This window comes from Tenrec ecaudatus, chromosome 16, assembly GCF_050624435.1.
Source record: "Tenrec ecaudatus isolate mTenEca1 chromosome 16, mTenEca1.hap1, whole genome shotgun sequence".
NCBI lineage: Eukaryota > Metazoa > Chordata > Mammalia > Afrosoricida > Tenrecidae > Tenrec > Tenrec ecaudatus.
In genome coordinates, this window is record NC_134545.1 from 68,508,400 (window position 1) to 68,530,297 (window position 21,898).

At 36.0% G+C, this 21,898-nt stretch overlaps 1 protein-coding gene across 17 annotated transcripts in view; it reads left to right on the forward strand.

Moving 5' to 3' along the window:
• PCDH15 (protocadherin related 15) overlaps nucleotides 1-21,898 on the forward strand; it is an 819,982-nt gene that overhangs the window by 745,134 nt on the left and 52,950 nt on the right. For all 17 annotated transcript variants that reach the window (XM_075535092.1, XM_075535093.1, XM_075535090.1 and 14 more), the window contains one exon: nucleotides 6,148-6,236. In XM_075535092.1, the coding sequence (XP_075391207.1) occupies nucleotides 6,148-6,236 (89 nt within the window). The remainder of the gene's footprint in view (nucleotides 1-6,147; nucleotides 6,237-21,898) is intronic.

Genomic DNA, 21,898 nt, shown 5'->3' on the forward strand with positions numbered 1-21,898 from the left:
CAACACCTTCGATGATAACATGTTCCATACCCCATTATATTTCACCTGGATCATTGCACAAGCCCCTAAACTTTACCAGTTCTTCATTCTTGCCCCAGTAAAGGCACGTTTTCATTGAAATGATCCCCTAAACTATCAATCAATTCCTGTTGCTTCTTTCAGAAAAACTTTAAGTGTCTCCTTGGTTGTTTCGGGGAGAAAGCACTCTGTTTGTTATCGATTATGGGTTCATAGGAATCTGGATTCCATGGCCTCATCTTCCACTTCCGTCCCTCTATCTCAATAAAACTCCAAAAACAAGTTTTGAAAATGATGATGGCAACATATGTAAAACTGTGCTTGACATAATGAATGGATAGATGGATTGTAATGGCCTGCAAAAGCCCCCAATAAAATGATTTAAAAATAAACCCTCAGTAATATTAACCAATTTGATTTTTCTCACGCAACATAGGTGTGCTCTCACCTCAGGTACATTGTAGTATTTATTCTCCTTGCTTAGAGTGGTTTATCCCCAAAGGTGTCTTTGCATGAATGAATTTCCCAATGAACTCTACTCTCACCAACCTGTTTAATACAGGAACCTACTATTGTTTTTTACAACCCCTTTTCATTATTTTCTTTATTTTAATACACATACCATTTCCATGTGTGTTCTTTTGTGGCCATTGTTGTTTTGACACTAAGAAATGTAGGCTCTTCTGTTTGTTAGTTTCATGTCCCGGTTTATCTCAAATGCCTATGATAAATCCTTGCGTATTTTGAATGCGCACATATTTGCTCAATGAATAAATGGCCCAAACATAGTTAATAGTTAAGCATGTCTTAAAGTACTGGCCACAAAACTCTCAGATTCCCTAAATCCTTTCAATGGCTGATGAATTTAAAGTTCATCTCAAGAGAAAATATATTATTTATTTTTTAACTATGATGGTGCATGTACTTTTAGCACCTCTGTAACCTTTTAAATAATATAGTCAGAATAAAAAAAGAAAAATGAGTTTCAAAAATAATTTCCTAACATATATACAAGTGTGTTTGATATAATTGATTTATGGATTGTTATGTCTGTAAGAGTCCCCAATAAAATGATTTTTTAAGTCTTCTTGAATAATCAGTAAATTTTACTAATTTTAAGAGATTGCTACTTTTGACTAACTTCTTTTCAATGTTTTGTCCAATTAAAGGAGAAGTCCTACAAAACATCTCCAGGAAGAGAATTATGTTAGCTGTCTTTTTCTCTCTCTCTCTCTTTTTTTTTTAACTTGAAAAAAACCTGAGTGACAAAGTATAATGAATGAATACTGGTAAAAATTTAGGAAAAAGTGAATGAAGTGAGTCTGTCATCTCAAGAAAAACAATGAAAAGTATCGGTTACTGATAATAAATTCAAATTTTTTAGTCCAGTGTATCCATTAACAGTGAGTCATTTCCAACTCCTGACAGTCCTATATGATGGATGAAAACTATCCCATAGGGACTTTGCATCACCCTTTCCTCCCACAGAGTACGAGTGGCTTTGAACTGCTGACCTTCTGCATAGTTGCTGAGGGCTGGATCACTGAGCCACCTGCTTTTTTTCTAAGCCTAACTTTGAGTATTAGGAAATTTGTATTTACCTTTATTGGCATAGCAGCTTCCATTTACTTATGAAATAGAGTTTTCTGATGAGATTAGTTGTCCTATTAAAACATGTGATATCAAGAAATGTGTCAATATTTGAAAAACCTTCATCATTCAGTGAACCAATATTTTCCACGTGGTCAATATAATGTCAAATAATCATTCATGAGAAAAATATCCATTAAGAGCATTACATTGAAAGTGGAATTTAATGTAACTGAATACAGTTTCAGATTTGCCTTTGTAATTAATCTTTAAGATGCTATCAGTTAGATTTTGGTAGAATATCAAAGAAACAGATATAAAATTTTCTAGAAAGGCTATTAAATTAGTTTTTCCTTTTAAAAATGTGAGAGAGAACCAAAGAAGAGTTAAAATAGAGGGAACAATCCAAGTGAGATATAATGAGAATATCATTATGTTAGTAATTGGCCAAATGTGGTTACTGAGAACGTAAAACGTGGCTAGTTAGCATTGAGCTTAAGTTATACACTGAATTTTAAAGACAGCATGAAAATAATGTAATATATTTCATTAGTATATTTTGTATCGATTGACTATTAGTGTATATTTGAGCATATTACATTAAATATATTATTTTGGTAATTTTAAGGTAAGTACTAGAAATTTTAAATTATGTATATGTCTTTCATTTGTGGTTCACAGTATATTTCTATTAGAGAGCAATTCTAAAGTATCTGACAACAAATGGATTTTTCAAAGGGAAAATTAGAAGTTTATTAATAAGATTAATAGGACTTAGAAATATATAAATTATGTAAATATCAACTTCTGCCTTTGGAAGTATGTGCCTGACACCTGTTCTCTTCTTGTGGAACACATCTCATTATGTTAATCCATTACAATCATCAAACACAACAATGACAAAAATATAATAAACATCTTTTGTTAGTGTTCAACCCACAAAGAGGTAAATTCAACAGTCACATAAACAGATTGTTCAAGTCTAGTTTGACCAGTGTGTATGAGGGCGTCATTAGGTGCACCAAGTCTGTTCTGACCCAGAGACTCAGTGTACCAGAGTGAAATACTGCCCAGTCCTGGACCAGCTTCACAGTTGTTGGAACCAGTGCCAGTCAATCATATCAAGGGATGAGGCTAGTGTATAAAAAATAATATAAAATCTAGGCATCTTAAAAAATTAATATAATGGATTTGAAATAAATGAACTTACCGCCATGGAATTGGTTCCAACTCATAGCAACCGTAGCGGTGATAGAAATAATTAAGAGTGCAGGATTCCTTAGCAAGTTCAAAATATAAACTGAAATGTTTTATTCTTTTCATTTGCATTTGAAAAGATATGTATGTTCTGCAAAAATTAGATATAAACATTTCAAGGAGACTTTAATTTTTTAAGTAGCAATTTAGAGGTAATCCTATGATGATAACTACCTTTGGAGTTAAATGCTGCCTGACTTTTGCTGCTTTATCAAAAGTGAATACACGTGAATAATTTTCATCATATACATAAAAATTCTTGTCTAAGATTATTAAGATCAGAAAAATATTTTTATTTGTATATAGAGATAAATAAAATTATCAAACATATATTTGTATCAGAAAATAAATGAATATTTGAAATACACTGGTTTAAAAAAGTATCAACTTTTAATATATTTCCTGGTGCTTTTGTATGAATTGAACCCCAAAACTAATGAACAAATAAAACATTGTATTCCTGTGAATAATGTATTCTTTTTTTTTACATTTTAAATGGGGCTTATACAACTCTTATCACAATCCATACATATACATACATCAATTGTATAAAGCACATCTGTACATTCTGTGCCCTAATCATTTTCTTTTTTTTTTTTAACAATTTATTAGGGGCTCATACAACTCTTATCACAGTTCATACATATACATACATCAATTGTATAAAGCACATCTGTACATTCTTTGCCCTAATCATTTTTTTCTCCTCTTTTCTTTTTTTACATTTTATTAGGGACTAATACAACTCTTATCACAATCCATACATATACATACATCAATTGTATAAAGCACATCCATACATTCCCTGCCCCAATCATTCTCAAAGCATTTGCTCTGCACTTAAGCCCTTTGCATCAGGTCCTCTTTTATTTCCCCCTCCCTCCCCTTTCCCCCCTCCCTCATGTGCCCTTGGTAATTTATACATCGTTATTTTGTCATATCTTGCCCTATCCGGAGTCTCCCTTCCCCCCCTTCTCTGCTGTCCCTCTCCCAGGGAAGAGGTCACATGTGGATCCTTATAATCAGTTCCCCCTTTCCAACCCACTCACCCTCCACTCTCCCAGCATCGCCCCTCACACCCTTGGTCCTGAAGGTATCATCCACCCTGGATTCCCTGTGCCTCCAGCCCTCATATGTACCAGTGTACAGCCTCTGCCCTATCCAGCCCTGCAAGGTAGAATTCGGATCATGGTAGTTGGGGGGAGGAAGCATCCAGGATCTGGGGGAAAGCTGTGTTCTTCATCGGTACTACCTCGTACCCTCATTAACCCATCTCCTCTCCTAAACCCCTCTATGAGGGGATCTCCATTGGCCGACACTTGGGCCTTGGGTCTCCACTCTGCACTTCCCCGTTCATTTAATATGATATATATATATATACATACACACACATATATCTTTTTTTTTTTTTTGCATGATGCCTTATACCTGGTCCCTTGGCACCTCGTGATCGCACTGGCCGGTGTGCTTCTTCCATGTGGGCTTTTCTGCTTCTGAGCTAGATGGCCGCTTGTTCACCTTCAAGCCTTTAAGACCCCAGACACTATGAGTAAAGACTGCCCTTAAAGACAAACGATGCAATGACTTACGTCTGCAAGGCCAGAATTTGCTTCCAAGTTGATCCTGCTGTTTACGAGCCGATTGCATGCCAAAGGCTTTCCTATAAATTATCTAGTGAAACTTGGAGCATATTTTTGCAAAGATGAGTTTTCCTTTTCCTGTACTCATGTATAAGCAATATTCCTGTACCTCCGTTTTTCTAAATCTAGTAAGACTCTAACTGCCGTGTGTTCGAATGTTCAACAGACATCCTTGGACGTGTGTTGGGCACAGGAGGCTGGCTGTGTCACAACTAGAAAATTCCAATGGCGTGCCCAACCAATTTTCTGTCTCTCTTTTTATAACAATGAGAGGTACATAGTTACTGGCATTGTTGGCAGCTCTATTGTACAGAGACGCAGGAACTCAGATTGCTTCCATCTGTGTCTCCATCCTTTCTAATGTTCTCTTTATTCAGACCAACCCTGATGGCACAATCTCGAGTCAATTATCTGTAGGAAAAAATGAATCTATATCAAAGATAGATGGAAAAATGAAATACTCACCATTAGATATCATATCTGGCTATATGGTACTGCACATACATAACATTTAATTGATCATCCTGGTGCATGTGTGTGTGTATATATATATATATATACTTATATATATATATACTAAAACTATATATAAACTGTGACAGATTATAGATATATAAGAGCTATATATATTTATATATGTACTATATGTATATATATAAACTATATCTCTATATCCATATAATTTTAATAGTGTCTAGCCTTGGAAGAAAAAGTTGGTGATCTACAACCCAAGCACAATCATTAAACACCCTTCAGAGCACACATCTACTTGGACACACATGGAATCCCCACGAGTCCGCTTGCCCTGCAACTGTTTTTAAGTGTCGATGCATGACCACAGAGTATATCAGTAATTGGTAGTAGCAAAGAACCTACTAATTGTAGTCAGATAACCTTAATCTGAACCAGATTTTTAAAGCTCTCTTTAATACATTTGCTTCTTTATTTAAAACTTGGAGTAATAGTATTAACAACCTGGTACAAGAATTAATTATTATAAAAATTAAATAAGTTAAAGACTGCTGAATCAGGAGTAAAAAGTAATAGTATTATTTTTATCCATTTTCTATATAAGAACATAGGAGAAATCCAGTAAATGTTCAATAGGTGTTTGCATAAAAAACTGAATTCCTCTATTTTTGACCTCACATGTAAGTCCATGTGTATAGATCTTTCTTTGTATATGTGCAAATATAAAATTGTATAAAGTAAAACATTCATGTATGGTATCCCCACAGAATCAATTATTCTGAACAAATCTATCCCAGGTTAGTAATTACAATGCATAGGTTGTGTGTCTGGCTTTGTAAAATTGTAAGGATGTATTTTCTATTTTATGAGGACTTTTTAATAACCAAATTTAAAGCATAAATATACACCAACTTTAGTATCCTAGCAAATAACCGAGTTAGTAAACATAAAAAACAATTATAAAAACCAAATAGCAGTTGAAATCATGTAAAATTCTGTAACTTTTAAGTAGCGAAAAAATTATTTATTACAAATTCTCAATCTGTCACTGCTTGCCTCCAAATCTATTATAATTGGATAACTAAACAAAATATATGATCCTAAATAAAAAATAATAAATTACTGGAGAGTAAAAATCTAAATTCTATTTCCCCCCCCCCTTTTTTTGCAGGTCTCTGTGGTTAACCAGCTGGATATGCAAGTCATTGTTTCTAATGTACCCCCGACTCTGGTGGAAAAAAAGATAGAAGATCTGACAGAGTATGAATTTTCGTTTACTTTTATATTTATTTTAATACAGATAAAATGTTAACTGATGATTAGGTTGTTATGAATCACAATAGAGTTGATGGTAATGGACTTGGTTTGGTAGGATATTTTAATCATTCGAATGCTCAGAATAAATAAACACCTTAAAATAATATTTTAATAATAACTCATTTTCCAAATTACGTAGTTTCATTTGAAATATATGAGGACTCTAAGACCACCTTCAATTAAAAATGCAAATTAAGTGTAAGAAGTTCATATTACTCAGAATGCTTTGATTGATGCATTAACAAACATCAAAAATTCAGTATATGAGAAAAATTTCATTTGAAACATGATTTGAATATGTACCTTTATTCTGTGGCCCCAAATTATTCAAAATGCTCGTTATTTGGTTTATCCAGATATTTTAGGAAATGTACTTACTATCACATTATCTGAAATTTTGTGTTTATGACTGATGTAAAATAAGAACCACTCACCTCTTTTCTGCATTAATAATGTACTTCTGGCTGCAGCAAGTACAGGAATGTCGGACTGGCTGTGAGGATTAAGATTGTGTGTCAACTGGGCTGGTTCAGGACTCACAATGTTTTGTCAGTTACGTAATGATGCAATTTTGCAGTTATGTAATGATTCAGCTACCATTAACATCATCTCACCTGATTTTCCTCTATTTTCTCTTAAGGCTTATTTTTTCATAACAACCTGCTTTTCAAACCTACCATGTCGATAAGAAAAGCGTGTATATTTATATTCTTTAATATTTATTATTTCAAAGTGATATGTCTAGATAATCAGAGCTTATTAAGAGCTGCCATATTCATGATGTGAATCATCTGGTCCTTGCACACCCAGGGCCACTGGTGGGTTCCAACTGGTAACCGTTTGTGCACAGCTGAGTACTTAATCATTAAGCCACTTGGGCTCATTTATAAGGTGGCTTCAAAAAGTTTGTGGAAAGATCAAATTAAAAGGTAATGAACTTTTACTGCGGACTTTTTGAATATGCCTCCATACACATATGCATATATATATACACATATGGCTACTAGGGTTGTAGCTCAGACACAGGTTCGCTCCAAACACAATAATTCTAAACATGCTTCAGGGTCACTAGTGCCTGCAGACTAGTTCTCTTAGCAATACACTTGTCTTAGTTTTGCTAGGGTGCCTTCTCCCCACCCCCACCCTCCCACAATTAAAGATACAATTCAAAAACAGTGGCTTCAGAGAAAATCTGTTGAGCCAGTTAAATTCAAGGCTGAGGGATTAGCTCTGAATATTCCTGTGAGTGAGATATTCCAAAGGGGTGATCTTGATAGATTTTCTTGAATGAAGGCTCATTATAAATAGAGTTTTTTAAGATCATTGAAAATTTCAATAATGAGAAAAAAAACACCAATTGTGCCCAGGAATTGTGTTCCATTCCAACACTTACATACTCATTCTTTGTGGCTATCCATGCTATCCCACATGAATTTCATTGCAAGCCCTTACTCCAACTCCACAGATGATCTTACCATTTCAGACTTATTTTTGTTTCAAATGCTAAACATAAAGTCACATGATTTGATTCCCCCTAGGATGTAAAAACTTCCATTTTTGAAGTGTTGCAAATCAACAAAAGCAGAGTGTTTCAAGGAAGTGGTGTGGAGGTGGTAATACTATTACCTTCAAAAATGTTTAGGTTGCAGCGATTCTCAACCTGGGGTCGCGACCCTTTTGGGGTCTAACAACCCTCTCACAGGGGTCGCCTGATTCATAACAGTAGCAAAATTAGTTATGAAGTAGCAACGAAAATAATTTTGTGGTTGGGGGGTGTCACCATAAAATGAGGAACTGTATTCAAGGGTCACAGCATTAGGAAAGTTGAGAATCACTGCTCTAGATGAAGTCTTCACATTTTGATATTTTAGTTTTAATAAATTCTATGATTTTGTAGCAATGCTTGTTAACCTACACTCAAGTGTGAGCCTACACTCATGTGTGAGCGTGTATGTGTGTATATGTATAGCCATATATATGATTTTTATAAAATATATCTATAAATATATCCTCTGCCTGCTTAACAGTGTATACTGAACATGGTTAAAGAAGAGGTTATTATTGACTCATACATGATTGTGATTATTTTTAAGCCAATTTTTCTAATATTCAAAAATTAATAAAATGCCCTTACTCTTTGACTCTTTACTAGGCTAATCTAACCTGCTGCCATATTTAATATTCTTTTCCTCTGTCCTCTATTTCTGGTTGACAGCTGTCACTTATAACTGTCAATTTGCCTTTCTCTTGCAAAGCAACCCCTACTTCTTAATTGCCAGAAAGGATTCAGATAATCAGATAACTAATCTTTTATTAATTATATGCCATTGTAAATTATAATAGGCACTGATTAAGAAAAAGAGTGATATTCTTTTAGGATAAACATAGGCTTCATAGAAAAATATTTTATATCTCACAAGCGTAACCTTTGGTGTCAAAGAAATGTTCTGTTGCAGTGATTATTAGTGGATTCAAGAATTACCAACCATATAATGTCTTGTCCATCGGTGCAAGAATAGTTTGTATATTTCAATGCTTAGAAAAATAGTAGCTTATTTGACCTGAGCAAAAATTTAGAATTATGCTTCAATGCCTCTTTGCTCTTTTAATTTCACCTAGTCAGGCAGCCCTCTTCTGTTTATGCCATCCCAATGAGACCACCAGCTCTTCAAATGTTAGCATTTGTTATGCTTTCTAAAAATTAAGATCACTGTGTAATATTTTATTAAATAGTTCCCAATGAGAATATAAACTCTATTAGCATAGGAAATTAAATATATTTTGTTCTCCATTATAACTCAAGTTAGATTATAGTAGAATAATCAAAGCTTATATTTTACATACAAAGCAAATACAATCTCATCATTTTATTGAATGATGATTTTAGTAAGAATAAATGATAGATTGAGATAAAATTTATGAAAATTGGCATAAAAATATCAAAGCAAAATATGATTTCTTTGAGCACTTAATGTCTCTTAAACAAGCATATTGATTTCAATGAAAAAAACCCAGCACCTGGCAAAAACTTCCAACTCTCACTGCTGTGAACCCAATTCCTCCTCTGAGACTCTATAGGAGCACACAGAACTGTCCCTGTGGCTCTCAGAGACCATGAGTCTTTACGGGAGTAAACTCCCAAACCAACCTCACTGCCACTAGATCTATGCTGAGTCACAGCGACCCCGGCGGGTTTCCTAGACTGTAACAATTTCATGGGCGTAGAAAGCCCAGTCTTTCTCTCATGGAGCTGTAAGTGGTTTAAACTGCCAACCATGAGGATTGCAGTCCAGTGCATAATCACTACACCACAGGGTTCCAAGTTCATTTTCTCCTGAGGAGTGGTGGTGGTTTCGAACTGCTGACCACAGTATCAACAGCACAACTCATATCCCATTGTGCCACAGAGCAGTGTATTATTGTGCAAGGAGCCTGGGCTATAACACTGAATTCAAAATATGATAAATGTTGGATAAATAATTTAATGCTTCCCATCTTCAGTTTCCTTTGTTGACAAGAGCCAACAAAACTTAGTGGATAGTTGTGAAAATTGGATGATATAAGACACAGGGCAAAATGTACAGAAATTATAAATAATCACTAAAGAGCAAATCTATATAAATGCATTACTTACCCCAAAATAGTAGAATTAGGAATAGAGTTCCCCAGGATTTTTGCATATTGTATTACAAGAGCATAGTACAGCAAGTGCTTAAACGGTAGATTCAGAGACAGGTTTGAATTTTATTGTTGTGTGACCTCTCAGCACTGACTTTTAACTCTGAGGGCCCTACTTCTAGCTTGTATTGTTTGGGGTAGAATTAGAGACAATATTTCTCATTTAGTAACATGATAGGCAAGTGCCAATGTCTGTGGATTCTTAAAGGTCTGCAATTATTTTGAATTTTCTTCGTTTCTGGCCCCTTTTTGAAAGGCTGAGAGAATTGGCAGTGATGAGAACTGCTGGGTCTTACAGTGTGCACTGTGAGACCCTACGCACTCACTCTAAACAGAGGTGAATCATGAAAGTGCCCACGTGCACCAAATAGAAACCATAGTACCAATTTGTTATGAAAATGAGATATTTTCCCTATTGACAAGAATAGTGAAGACACCCATTCCCTTTAAACATTTGTAAATGGACTCACCTACTGTGCAAAGCCAGTTCTTACATAGCCCAAGAGACCTTCCTATCCTGTGCAGTGACAACATGGAATCCATGATTGCCACTTTATTTATTTTGTCCTTGAGTCAGGCCCATTTCCAAGGTCAGATCATCCCCCCAATGTCCTTGTTAAGCATGACGTCAGTAAGTGGTGGAGTTGATGAAAGAAGCCACCAGTGACCTGATGTCTCCACTTGAGGATGGGTAAGGCTCTGCAGAGAGGACTGATATCAATATCCTTGAGGGCAAAGGGCAAAATCCACTCCGAAAATATTAGCTGTTACAATAATGATAATGATTACCACTCAGCCCTTAGGACGCACTGGAATGACTTCATTGAATATTTTTAGGGACTTTTGTTTTATGCTTCTAGACTTGATCAGTTCCATTTACAAAGAAATACAACCATTTTAGTTATATTAATATGGTCAATAATTCACAGTAAGAAACTGTATTTCCTGTAGGTAATATTGTCTATTTTTGCGTTTAGGTATTCAAAATTCATTTTTGGATTTATTTGTGGGTTTCTTTTAGAAATTCTTAGGGTTGGGAGCTTTGTGCTTGTTGTCCACTATGTTGGGGTTAAGGTGCATGGGAAGAAGTGGTGAGTTTAAGGCCAGGGACACCTTATTGTAACTAACAAATGATTGTCAATAATTGAGTCCTTAAAGAAGGAGCTAAGAAATATTTGCTTTTTATGTCTCTTTTCTTTGGTCTGGGAATCTAAACTTACATGCTGAAGGATTCACAGAGATGGAATTTCTAAGGAAAAAAATAATTTTAAAGTATTCTGTTATATTATGAATTTGAATTGATAGTTCAGGTCTCAGAGTAACACAAACATATGTCTGACATTCTAACTGGCGACTGGAAATCCAATGAATTTATTTAAGTTGCTATTGAATTGTCTGTGGAAAACTTTCATCTTTGTGAAACTTTTATGTATCATCTGGAATGTGTCTGTGTATTATGATTCCTGGAATTAAGATTACAAAGGAGGTTATAGAAATCTAGCAAGATACACATTTTGAGAAGCAGACTTAGAAAGTTTCCTGGGAAAAGAAACTATGAAACAGTAAGCAATAAATGACAGCACTCCTATTTTCTTCAACCATTGTCATAAAGAATTGGTTTTGAGGGAAGTGGTTAAATTAAAAGGCAAATCGCTAAATGCATTGCCTTATATAAGTTTTATATTCACTTTGCTTTAAGTTTAAAGAAGGGCCAAAAACTTTTTGCAAAGACACAACATATGTATTTTATTAAATATTAGTAATATTATTATAGTAAAATTTAAATTATGCTTTTAAATTAGGGTGATGATTATTTTACTCAATTATCTTATTTTATTGAAATTGTTCCAATAAAATATTTTAAAATTATTTTAATAACATAATACTTTTATAAAGAAGACTTTACAAGACAGGTGCCCTCTATTTGGCATTGAGTCATATTTTGCCATCACCTGCTTTAGAACCTTATATTATGTAGAGAGAAAGAAATTATAATACTTACTTTTTATTTTTAAAAAGCAATATTTGGGGGAAATTTTCATATGAAATTCTTAAGTAAACATAAATTCTCACTACCTCGCAGGAAGCCATTGATCCTTTTGAATTCAGAGACTGTATGTTTAGCTTCCAAGCCCACCAATGCTCAGCTCGGAGGGCTTAGAGTGATAAATTGAACTATTTAAACCCTGTTAGCATTTCTTGAATCTGGGGATTTATTCCTTCAAAGATTATCGAATATTTGCTACTTGTCACTAGTCTTGTTCCCATGGACCTTACATACTATTGAGTAAAAATGACAAATAAAATCATCATTGAAATTAATCAACATATCATGATACTTGTAAGAAAAACAAACAAATAAATTGCAAATATGAAGTGAAGTAAGGGAGATACTGTGTTAGCTAGTGAGGTAAAGGGACACTTCTCTGCGAGTTAACAATCTGAACAGAGACCTGGATGGAGGGAGGTGAGAGCCTTTGGTCAGAAAGGAAGGGCACCGATGCCCTCCTCAAACCCTGAGATGAGAGCGTGGTTGGTGTATCGAGGCATAGCTAGGCAGACCCCTTTAAAAATCCCAAGACTGACATGACCTCAGATGGAAAGTCTTTACAACTGTGTAGTTCAACATGGAAAAGCCCTTGGGATGCTATAAAGCATTCTGCTGTTAACCAAAGAGTCAGTGGCTGAAACTCTTTATTTGCTTCATGGAAGAAAGATGTAGCAAGTAAGTAGCTTTAGTAGATTTTAACCTTGGAAACTCTGTGGGACAGTTCTACTCTGTCCTATGGAGTTACTACAAATCAGAAATAATGAGATGGCCACAGTTGTCTTAGTCCAATATGAGAACCAGAATGAAACATGACTATTCCAAAGGAGATGTGTTAGAAGTAAAAACTACATTTTTAGAAATACATTTTAAATTTCAGAAACTTGGTGCAAAGGGGAAAAAATTAAAATATCTCATTAGTAGGTATGCACAGGTTGTATATTGTTATTTTTATTTGAATGAAATACATATATTTCAAAAATTAATTTTTGCATTTTGATTTCTACTTTAATAGTGTATTTAAATTTTGAAATTAAGTATATAGCTTATTCAATGTTTTATTGGACAACATTGCAGTTTTGCAACAAAAAACTAATATGTCCTAGCTTAAGTTTCAAAAGATTATTGAGTGTAAAATCAGGTGCACAGTTATGAATGCGTAGCATTAAACCAGGAGAATTATCACCGCAACTTGTACTGACAGGAAGAGTGGGCATATAAAGAACTGATTAGATCAAATATCTATATTTGAAAGATTCAGGCAGTAGAATTGTGTTAAGGTTAGGATGTGTGAGAAAAGGTAGGAATCAGCAAGGACTCCCAGATTTGGGGCCCAAGCAAATGGGCAAATTGACAGGAATGGTAGCTTCCATTGCCATTGAATACAATTTTGCATTTCAAAGTGATAAGATTCTTTCCCTGAAGAAGCTGGCATTGCCGTCAAATTCCAATATTTAGTTGAGCAGAAATAATGCGCTAGTGGCACTGGTCTCTTTTACCAAAATGTACCTGATTTTTCAACTTGATAATGGATTGTTGTTGGTTTAGTTACTTACCATTGATTCTGATTAAAATCAACCAAAATTATGCAGAATAGAATTATTCCATAGAGTTTTCATGGCTGTGACTTCATAAAAGAGACTGACAGATCTGTCTTTGAAGCTATCGCTGAGTAGGTTTCAAACCCCTAGACTTTCAATGATTAATTCAGTGTTTACACTTTTGTGCCACCCAGAGACTCCGGTGATGGAATAGAATTTCATTATTGGAAATGATTAAGCATTTGGCTCTTAATGGAAATGTTGATGTGTGAACGCACCCAGCTGCTCCATTGGGGAAGGAACTAGCAATCTACTTCGGTATTATGACACCCTACGAGGCAGTCGGTCTGTTCAATGGGGGTCACCGTGCATCAAGATTTACTTTGTTGCTGCTGCTATTAGGGGCCACGGAGTGCCCGGACTTTGACAACACCTAGTAACAGCTGCTATGCCATTACGTTCATCTTACAGTCACGTGATCGCCTTTTCTGTTTCGCTTATTCAAATTAGCTGCATTTGTACACCCTGTATGCTACTGTTTCAGGAAACCAGTGAAAATATGTTTAAAAATACCAACTCAGGTGGGCATGTGAAATGTGATTGAATCCACATATTTGATTGAATCTCTCTTGGCCACTGTTTTCTAAAATTAAATGGCTTTAAGCATTGCCAATCTTATGTTAATGTTATCTAAAGTATATTTGGCACAAAGGTGAACTTGAAGCACTCCACAGCAGAGATGAACCTTCAGGATCTGATTTTACTGGATCATAGACATTTCATGTAGCTGCTATAAAACAAATGGATAAAGTCATTAAAATAAAACACAAACTGAAAGTCTTAATGAAATCTACTTTTTAGTGTGCATGTTGTAGTCCTCCATCTCACAAAGCACATGCAGGGATGTCTTGCAGGAAGTGAGCCTTGCCAGCTGAAGCAGAGAACTGGCTAAGGCAGCTGCACCCTGGTCGGACCACCAGAAAGCAAGAGACCTGAGAACTAGAAAGGTGAGGCTTACTTAGCCATTTATCTCTCTGCCCTTCGATTAACCCCACATGTGTTTATCGGCCAGGTTGGCTCAATAAACATTAAATATCTCAATTGGGCTTATTTTAATAGAAAGAGAGAAGTCATATCCTGGATTTACAGGAAGAATAATTTGTTTTCTACATACTCAGATATAAAGACTTGTAGTTATGTCATGTATGTACTTCTTTATAGATTGCAGACAACCCAGCAAGTGCCTTAGTTTTAGTTCATCTATTTATTTTTAGGGTTATTCTAGTTATTTAAATTTGTAATTGTTTTAAAAAATGGAGAGAAAAATGAATAGGAAAATGTACAGTAACTAGTAAAATATACAGTCATATACCCACAAGAATTTTTAGAAATGCGTCTTTTTTCCCATGTAATATCACCATACCTATAAAAACTTTAAAAAATTGTAACTCATCTAATAAACAGACCATAGTATGATTTCTAGTACTCTGACTGGATTCCAATACTTTATCTATAATCAAGTTGCTTTTACACCCATTTGCTTTGAGTCTGGACAAAACTAAAGATCACACAACCAAGTTAACTATAACTCTTGAATCTCATTTTTTTCCTTTACAAATATTGTTCAGGTGAGATGTACATATGAAAATGCATGAATTATACGGGAACAGTTTAGTGAAATTTTACAAACTAAAAACATTTGTGTAAAACACCCAGTTCAATAAGTAGATGGTATCTACTTTTAAATACATTAAGCACTCCTTTAGTCTCCCAATATTTTGTTTTAATTGAAATAAAATTCACCTGTAGTAAAAGTAAAGATTTGAAGTTGCCTGAGTAGTGGCACTTAGTGCGTTTGCCTTGTTGTATGCCTTCAACTTTTATCGAGTTCAAATCCAAATCCATCACTTCCAATGGAAACCCGGTGCTTGCTCTCATTCCCCACTTAGCCAAACCCCCAGAGACCAACAGTACCGTATTTACTCATGTATAAGCCAAGTTTTTCAGCACATTCTTAATGTACTTTTTGTGGTCAACTTAGATGCCTTGGCTGATTTTCAGGTCAGCATATACTCAAGTATATACGGTATCTTCTCACTCTCTGGATATAAGTAAAAGGACTATTTTTATCATTGGAAGCATATCATATTTTCTATTAAATACTTTCATTGGGGGCTCTTACACCTCGTATCACAATCCATACATTCGTCCATGGTGTCAAGCATGGATATGCTGCCATCAGCATTTTCAAAGCATTTTCCTTCTACTTGAACCCTGATATCAGCTCCTCATTTCCTCCTCCCTCTCTCCTCCTCCCTCCCTCATGAACCCTTGATAAGTTATAGATTATTATTTTCATATCTTACAACACCCTCTATTGCCCTTCACTCACTTTTCCATTGTTTGTCTGCCTGAGAGGGGCTTATAATGTTGATCTTTGTAATCAATTCACATATATTTTTAAACTTCCATGGATTTTTTAAATATATAATTGATGTAACATTTACAATGTTTGTCCAAGTTGTAGCATACATTAAAACTTTATTTTGTTATATGAATTAATAGAGGTATATTCCATAGAAACAGTGGTTTAGTCATTCATCCATTGATGGACATTTAGGTTGTTTCTTTTAACTAACTATTGTGCATAGTGCTATCATGAATGTCCAGTTAACACATGTTTTCATTTCTTTGGTGTATATACCCAAAGGTAGGATTGGTGAGTCATATATTGTGCTATTTCTGATTGTGAAGAACTCCCCAGCACTTTCTCATAATTGCTGCATCATTTAATATTTCCAAAAGCAATATATTCCTACTAGAAATGTTGCAGCTTCTACAAAGAATCACCAATATTTTATCTTCTGGTATTAATTAACTAAATATTTACTCATCAACGTATTTAAAATAATAACTATCTGGGATGTGTGAAATTGTGGTGGAGTGAAATTTCTTTAATACAGACTCTTCTAAAGAGTCTAAGCCTCCTACTAAATGATTAGGTGGCACTATGCAAATGGACCTTGTGTGACACTAATGGACAGGAGGGGATTGGTCACTTTTCATTACTACCACTCCCTCCCACCGGCTCCTACCATGGGCTATAAGGACGAGTCATGGTTGAAGCAGCAGCAGAGAAGAAATTGACCCCAAGGACTTTGTAAGAGCACATTCAGGATTGCTGTCGGAAGAGGCACAGGCCACAGAGACCAGATGCATCACACACTGTAGCAACTCAGAGAAGCAGCACCAACTCTGTGGGGTACCTTCTCATTATCTGAGCAAGACTCAGGATGTGTGGGACAGGATGATTGGCAGTCTACCTTCCTGGCCCTTGGAAGCAAAGACCAAGGAACTACATGGCTGGGAGACTAACAACTGAAGAGAGACTTGGCTACCGCCTAGCTGAGAACCTGAGAAGTAGAGAGAGAGAGAAATGTCTGCTGGCTGAGGAGATCAATAAATGGTACGCTTCTGTTTACTGATCCTGGTTTGGAGTAATTTATTAACTTCCCTAATAAACAAACAAACAAGCAAAAACAACTCACTGCCATAGAGTCAATTCTGATGCAGCATCCCTGTAGGGCAGGATAAAACTGCCCCCTACCCACACACACACCATGTGTTTCTGAGACGGTAATGCTTTACAGGAATAAAAACCCTCGTTTTTCTCCTGTGGCTCGACTGGTGGTTTTTAACTATTTACTGTGTGTTCAACGGTCCAATGCATGACCACTCCATCACCATCTCTCCAAACCCCCTTAATAGTGAGCAAATCTGTAAATCTGTGTGGCCACTGAAATGGGATGCAGCAGAGATGTCGATTGGTGTGGAAGGAGCAGTTGGTATCAGAATAGGTATGGCAGGATGGACTACGGAGGCTAGTCTGACCTTTGCCTCATGGCAATAGGGAAGCCAGAGGAGGCCCAATATGGCTCTCCATTGACCTTTATTACAGAAGTATCACTCTGGGATTGTGATTCCCACCCACCAGTTTATGCCACTGCTCATCTGTTCATTTCTCAGACTATGCTGTCTGATGTGTCGCGGGGATGCTTGAAGGCATGCCACTGGTGCTTCAAATACCAGCGGGGCCACCAATCCGAGAGAGATTTTTCAGCAGTTCATTCAGATTAAGACTGCCTATGAAGGAGCGGATAATCAATGTCTAAAACGATGGACACAGACCTTATGAATAACAGCAAATACTTTTTGGATATACTGCTGGGAGATGAGCCTGTCAGATTTAAAGGAACTCAAAATACCACTGAGGGCAAACTACCTTCCCCAAACTAGAGTCAACTTCAATGGCATGGTTGAAATAAAACTTTCAAGACCTTAATTTGCTGGTGGGAATTGATTCAAAAAGATAAAAAATAACCTAATATATCTATTAATAATTTGAATGTGAAATTTACAATTTGAGACTGGAACACATGAAGCAACATACACAAGAGCCAAAATAAAGCTTTGACTATATTCTATCTGAATGTAGAGACTCAATTTAGAGAAGTCAAAGGTAGGTTTGACACTCTGAACAATAACACCTGAAAACTCAATGAGTTGTCAGATGATATCAATGGCATTGTACTTGGAGAAAGAAAAATGCACAAAAGAAAAGACCACATGATGTCACAAGAGGTTACCAAAAAGTGAGAATTGATCCTAAAATCCAGGACAGATGATCCCCTCAGGACCAATGATGAGAGTGGCGATACCGTAGGGAAGGTGGGTAGGAAGGGGGAATTGATTACAGGGATCTACATATAACCTCCTCCCTGGGGAACGGACAACAGAAAGGTGGGTGAAGGGAAATGCCGGACAGTGGAAGATATAGCAAAATAATAATAATTTACAAATTATCAAGGGTTCTTGAGGGAGGGGGACAGGGAGGGAGGGAAAAAATGAGGCGCTGATATCAAACCCTCAAGTAGAAAGCAAATATTTTTGAGAATAATGAGGGCAACATATGTACAAATGTGCTTAACACAATGGATTGAGGTGAGTTGTGATGAGCCCCCAATAAAATGATTTTTAAGCCCAAAATATGGCTTGAGAAGACAAAATAAAATATAGCACAATGTACAAATATGTACCATTAAAAAAAGCCCCAAAGGAAGGACACCTGAAGTACTTTTCAAACTGAAAGAAACTGAATTTAATTTTCAGTTTAATTTAATTTTCAAACTGAAAATTAAGCCTCAATTTGTATTATTTAAGGACTCTAGAGTCGCTGGTAGAACGAAGAGGCTTTGTGATTCTGTAAATTCTCAGAAACCTACAGCAACGGTTCCACCATGTCATGCAGGGGCTGCTGAGCTGCAATCTCTTTGCTGGCAGTGCATTTGGACAGTTTTGAGGTGGGTTGCTCTAATTCACTGGATTGTAGTAAGTATGGTTTGGCTTTACGGAAAAAGTATTAATGATGTACGAAACATCCCAAAGATGGAGGAACTGAAAAGAGAGGGTGTGTTCAAATGAATTGTTCCCTGTTCAGCCAGTTCAGGAGGTTGTATCTGATAAGGAACTGGTGTTGTTGAACGAAGAAAGCCAAGCTGCACTAAAAGCAGTAGAGGAAAGCAAGGCTCCTGGAATTGAAAGAATATCAACTAAGATGTTTCAACAAATGGATTCAATGCTGGAAACACTCAAACATCTAGGCCAAGAAATTAGGAAAACAGTTGCCTTGCCAAAAGAGAGTCACTTATGAGTCTGCTCCAAAGAAAGGTGATCTAAGGAATGTAGAAATTATCATACAATCTCATCAGTTTCAGAAGCTACGGCATTTTACTGAAGATATTTCAAAAACAATTCCAGCTCCAAGTCCATCAGAAACTACCTGAAATTTAAACTAGATTAAGAAGAGGTTCTAGAGCATGGTCTATCATCACCCTTAACAGATAGATATTGGTTGAAAACAGAGAATACAAGAGAAATGCTTACCTGTGTTTTATTAACTAAGAAAAATAATTTGACTGCATGTATCATTAAAAAAACAATAATATGGATAGCGCTGCAGATCAAGGGAATTCTAGAAAATTAGTTTTGCTCACGCAGAAACTGCACTTAAACCAAGATGCAGCTGTTTGAACAGAACGGCGGTATGTTGTCTGGTTTCCAAACAGAACGAACGCCTATGCGAATCTCTATGCTGAGGAAATCAGCTGAGATGGTGTGCTAGATGAAGACAGATGTTTCACCAGACTTGAAGGAAGCTTCCCTCACCACCTGCCTTGTGCAGACAGCACCACGGTGCTTTCTGGAAGCAAAAATAAGTTTCTGGGGCTTCCGTTTATAGGGACAGCGGGGTTGGCTACTGAAACTGTTAAAACCATGATGCTAACATACCTGCGGTTCAATTCTCAGAAAGAGTTCACAAAGCAGTCCCAGTGCCTCTGCCTCAGTGGTGGCTCCTTGACTGTAGTGAGGGAAGGGTATCGTTCCATTGGGCAGAAAAGACCCATGGAATTTCCACTTAGCTCCAGTGGCTATTTTTAACTCATGTCCCCACAACTTGCCATTAAGAAGGATCAGTTCCTGGAAAAGGTTGATTGCTAAGCAGAGAAAGGCAGCAAGAGAAAGACCTTTCACCAGGTAGAGTGACAAATGACTTCAAGGGATTCAAAGGCAGGAATGATTGCAAACATGTACAGCACTGGGCAGTGTTTGTTCTGTTCCATGCAGGATAGCTGAGTCAGAACTTCCTCAAGGTCACCTACCTAGCAGAGCAACATGCATAATGTACATTTTTTCTCATTTGGAGATTGTCTTTTCAAATTTGGTTGTATCTTTTGACGCATAAAACTTCATTTTAATAAAATCATATTCATCTATTTCCCCCCTCTATTTTCTATTATAAAGACAGCAAGGGAGTCAAGGTAGAGATTTGAATAAAGGAAGTACAGGGTACAGGATGATATTTTTGGACTACATTTCCCAGAACCCCTTGCTAGCCCCCATGGAAGTTTCTGAGAATCTCTGGTCTGGGGAAACCTTTAAAAGTATTTGGTGTGCATGTTGCAGGGCTTAGAGGGGGACAAGAAATCCAGGGATTAGTCATGCTGGCTAGTAAGTATTTCATCCTCTTAGAATATTCTAAAAAAATTCACTTGCTATGCCCTATGTTTTCCAATATTGGATCTTTTTCTTGTTAAGATACGAACCTAATTCTGGTAATGTATCAGTTCTCCGGCATGTCCCTTGGGGGTAGCAAAGGCTTTAGTAAAATGTTATCAGGGTCTCTGCATGCTCTGTCCAAATCTCCACCTGCACTCTTTGCCCTCTCTCATTGTGGTGAGAATTCATGATTAATTTTATGATCTTGGATATTTATTCCTATGTTTTCTTTAGCAGTTTTATAGTTTTCACTCTTGCATACACATATTTGATTCCCTCTGATTTAAGTATTATACAGGGTGAAGTAAGCGTCTACCTTTATTCTTTTCAACGTGCATTTCTAGTTATGGCTGTACCATTTTATAAATTTACTATTCATTCATTATTAGATGGTCTTGTAAGTACGTATTCTTTCCAGAATCAATATAGTTTTTAACGTTGCTATTTAAGTATGTCACCTACATTTTTTAGCATTGAAACTATGAAATATAATGAAAACAAAGTCAAAACAAAAACAAAAGTAGACATTAAAAACAAAGAAATCAAAATATTGAAAACAACATTTTCATATATTTCTATTGAGGAGTTTCTCATTTTAAGAAATGTGGGAAACCTTTGGACAATTGCTATAATATTCAGTAAATGAAGAGTAGAATCTCTCTAGTCTGAAAATATATTTTGTGAAAACCAACTAAGAACCGTCTCTTTGTTTGCCTGTCTTTCTTTTCTTTCAGTTTTGAGATAGAGGTGTTATGTAGTCCCTCTGGCGGGCGCAAGCAGTACAAGTACTGAAAAATAAAGGATTGTGAGGCAGATTCTGTTTACAGAAGTCTCATCTTAGATTGCCAGTTTGAAATTGTCATAGACAAAAAATGACAAAATCCTGTTGAAATTCCAATGAAGGACTTTCCTTGAGGGTCAAAACAATTTCCAAATTGGGAATTACATGATCCCAAGGATTTTGGAGATGGATGCAAGGAGCAGGTACTTCAGAAAATATATGGAAATTAAATAAAAATTAAGTGATTTGTTGGCATTTAGCTAGTGTTTACAGAACTCAGTGCTGGCACATCTGGTTGGTAGATGTTCTAAAGTGTTTTTTTTTTAAGGAACAAAGTAATCATGAAATCGCATATATGTAGCCTGGAAACAATCATGAGCTACTCCTTCCAAGACTGCAAGGAGGAAGGAGGGCACACGTTGTTATAAAGTTTGTTTCAAGA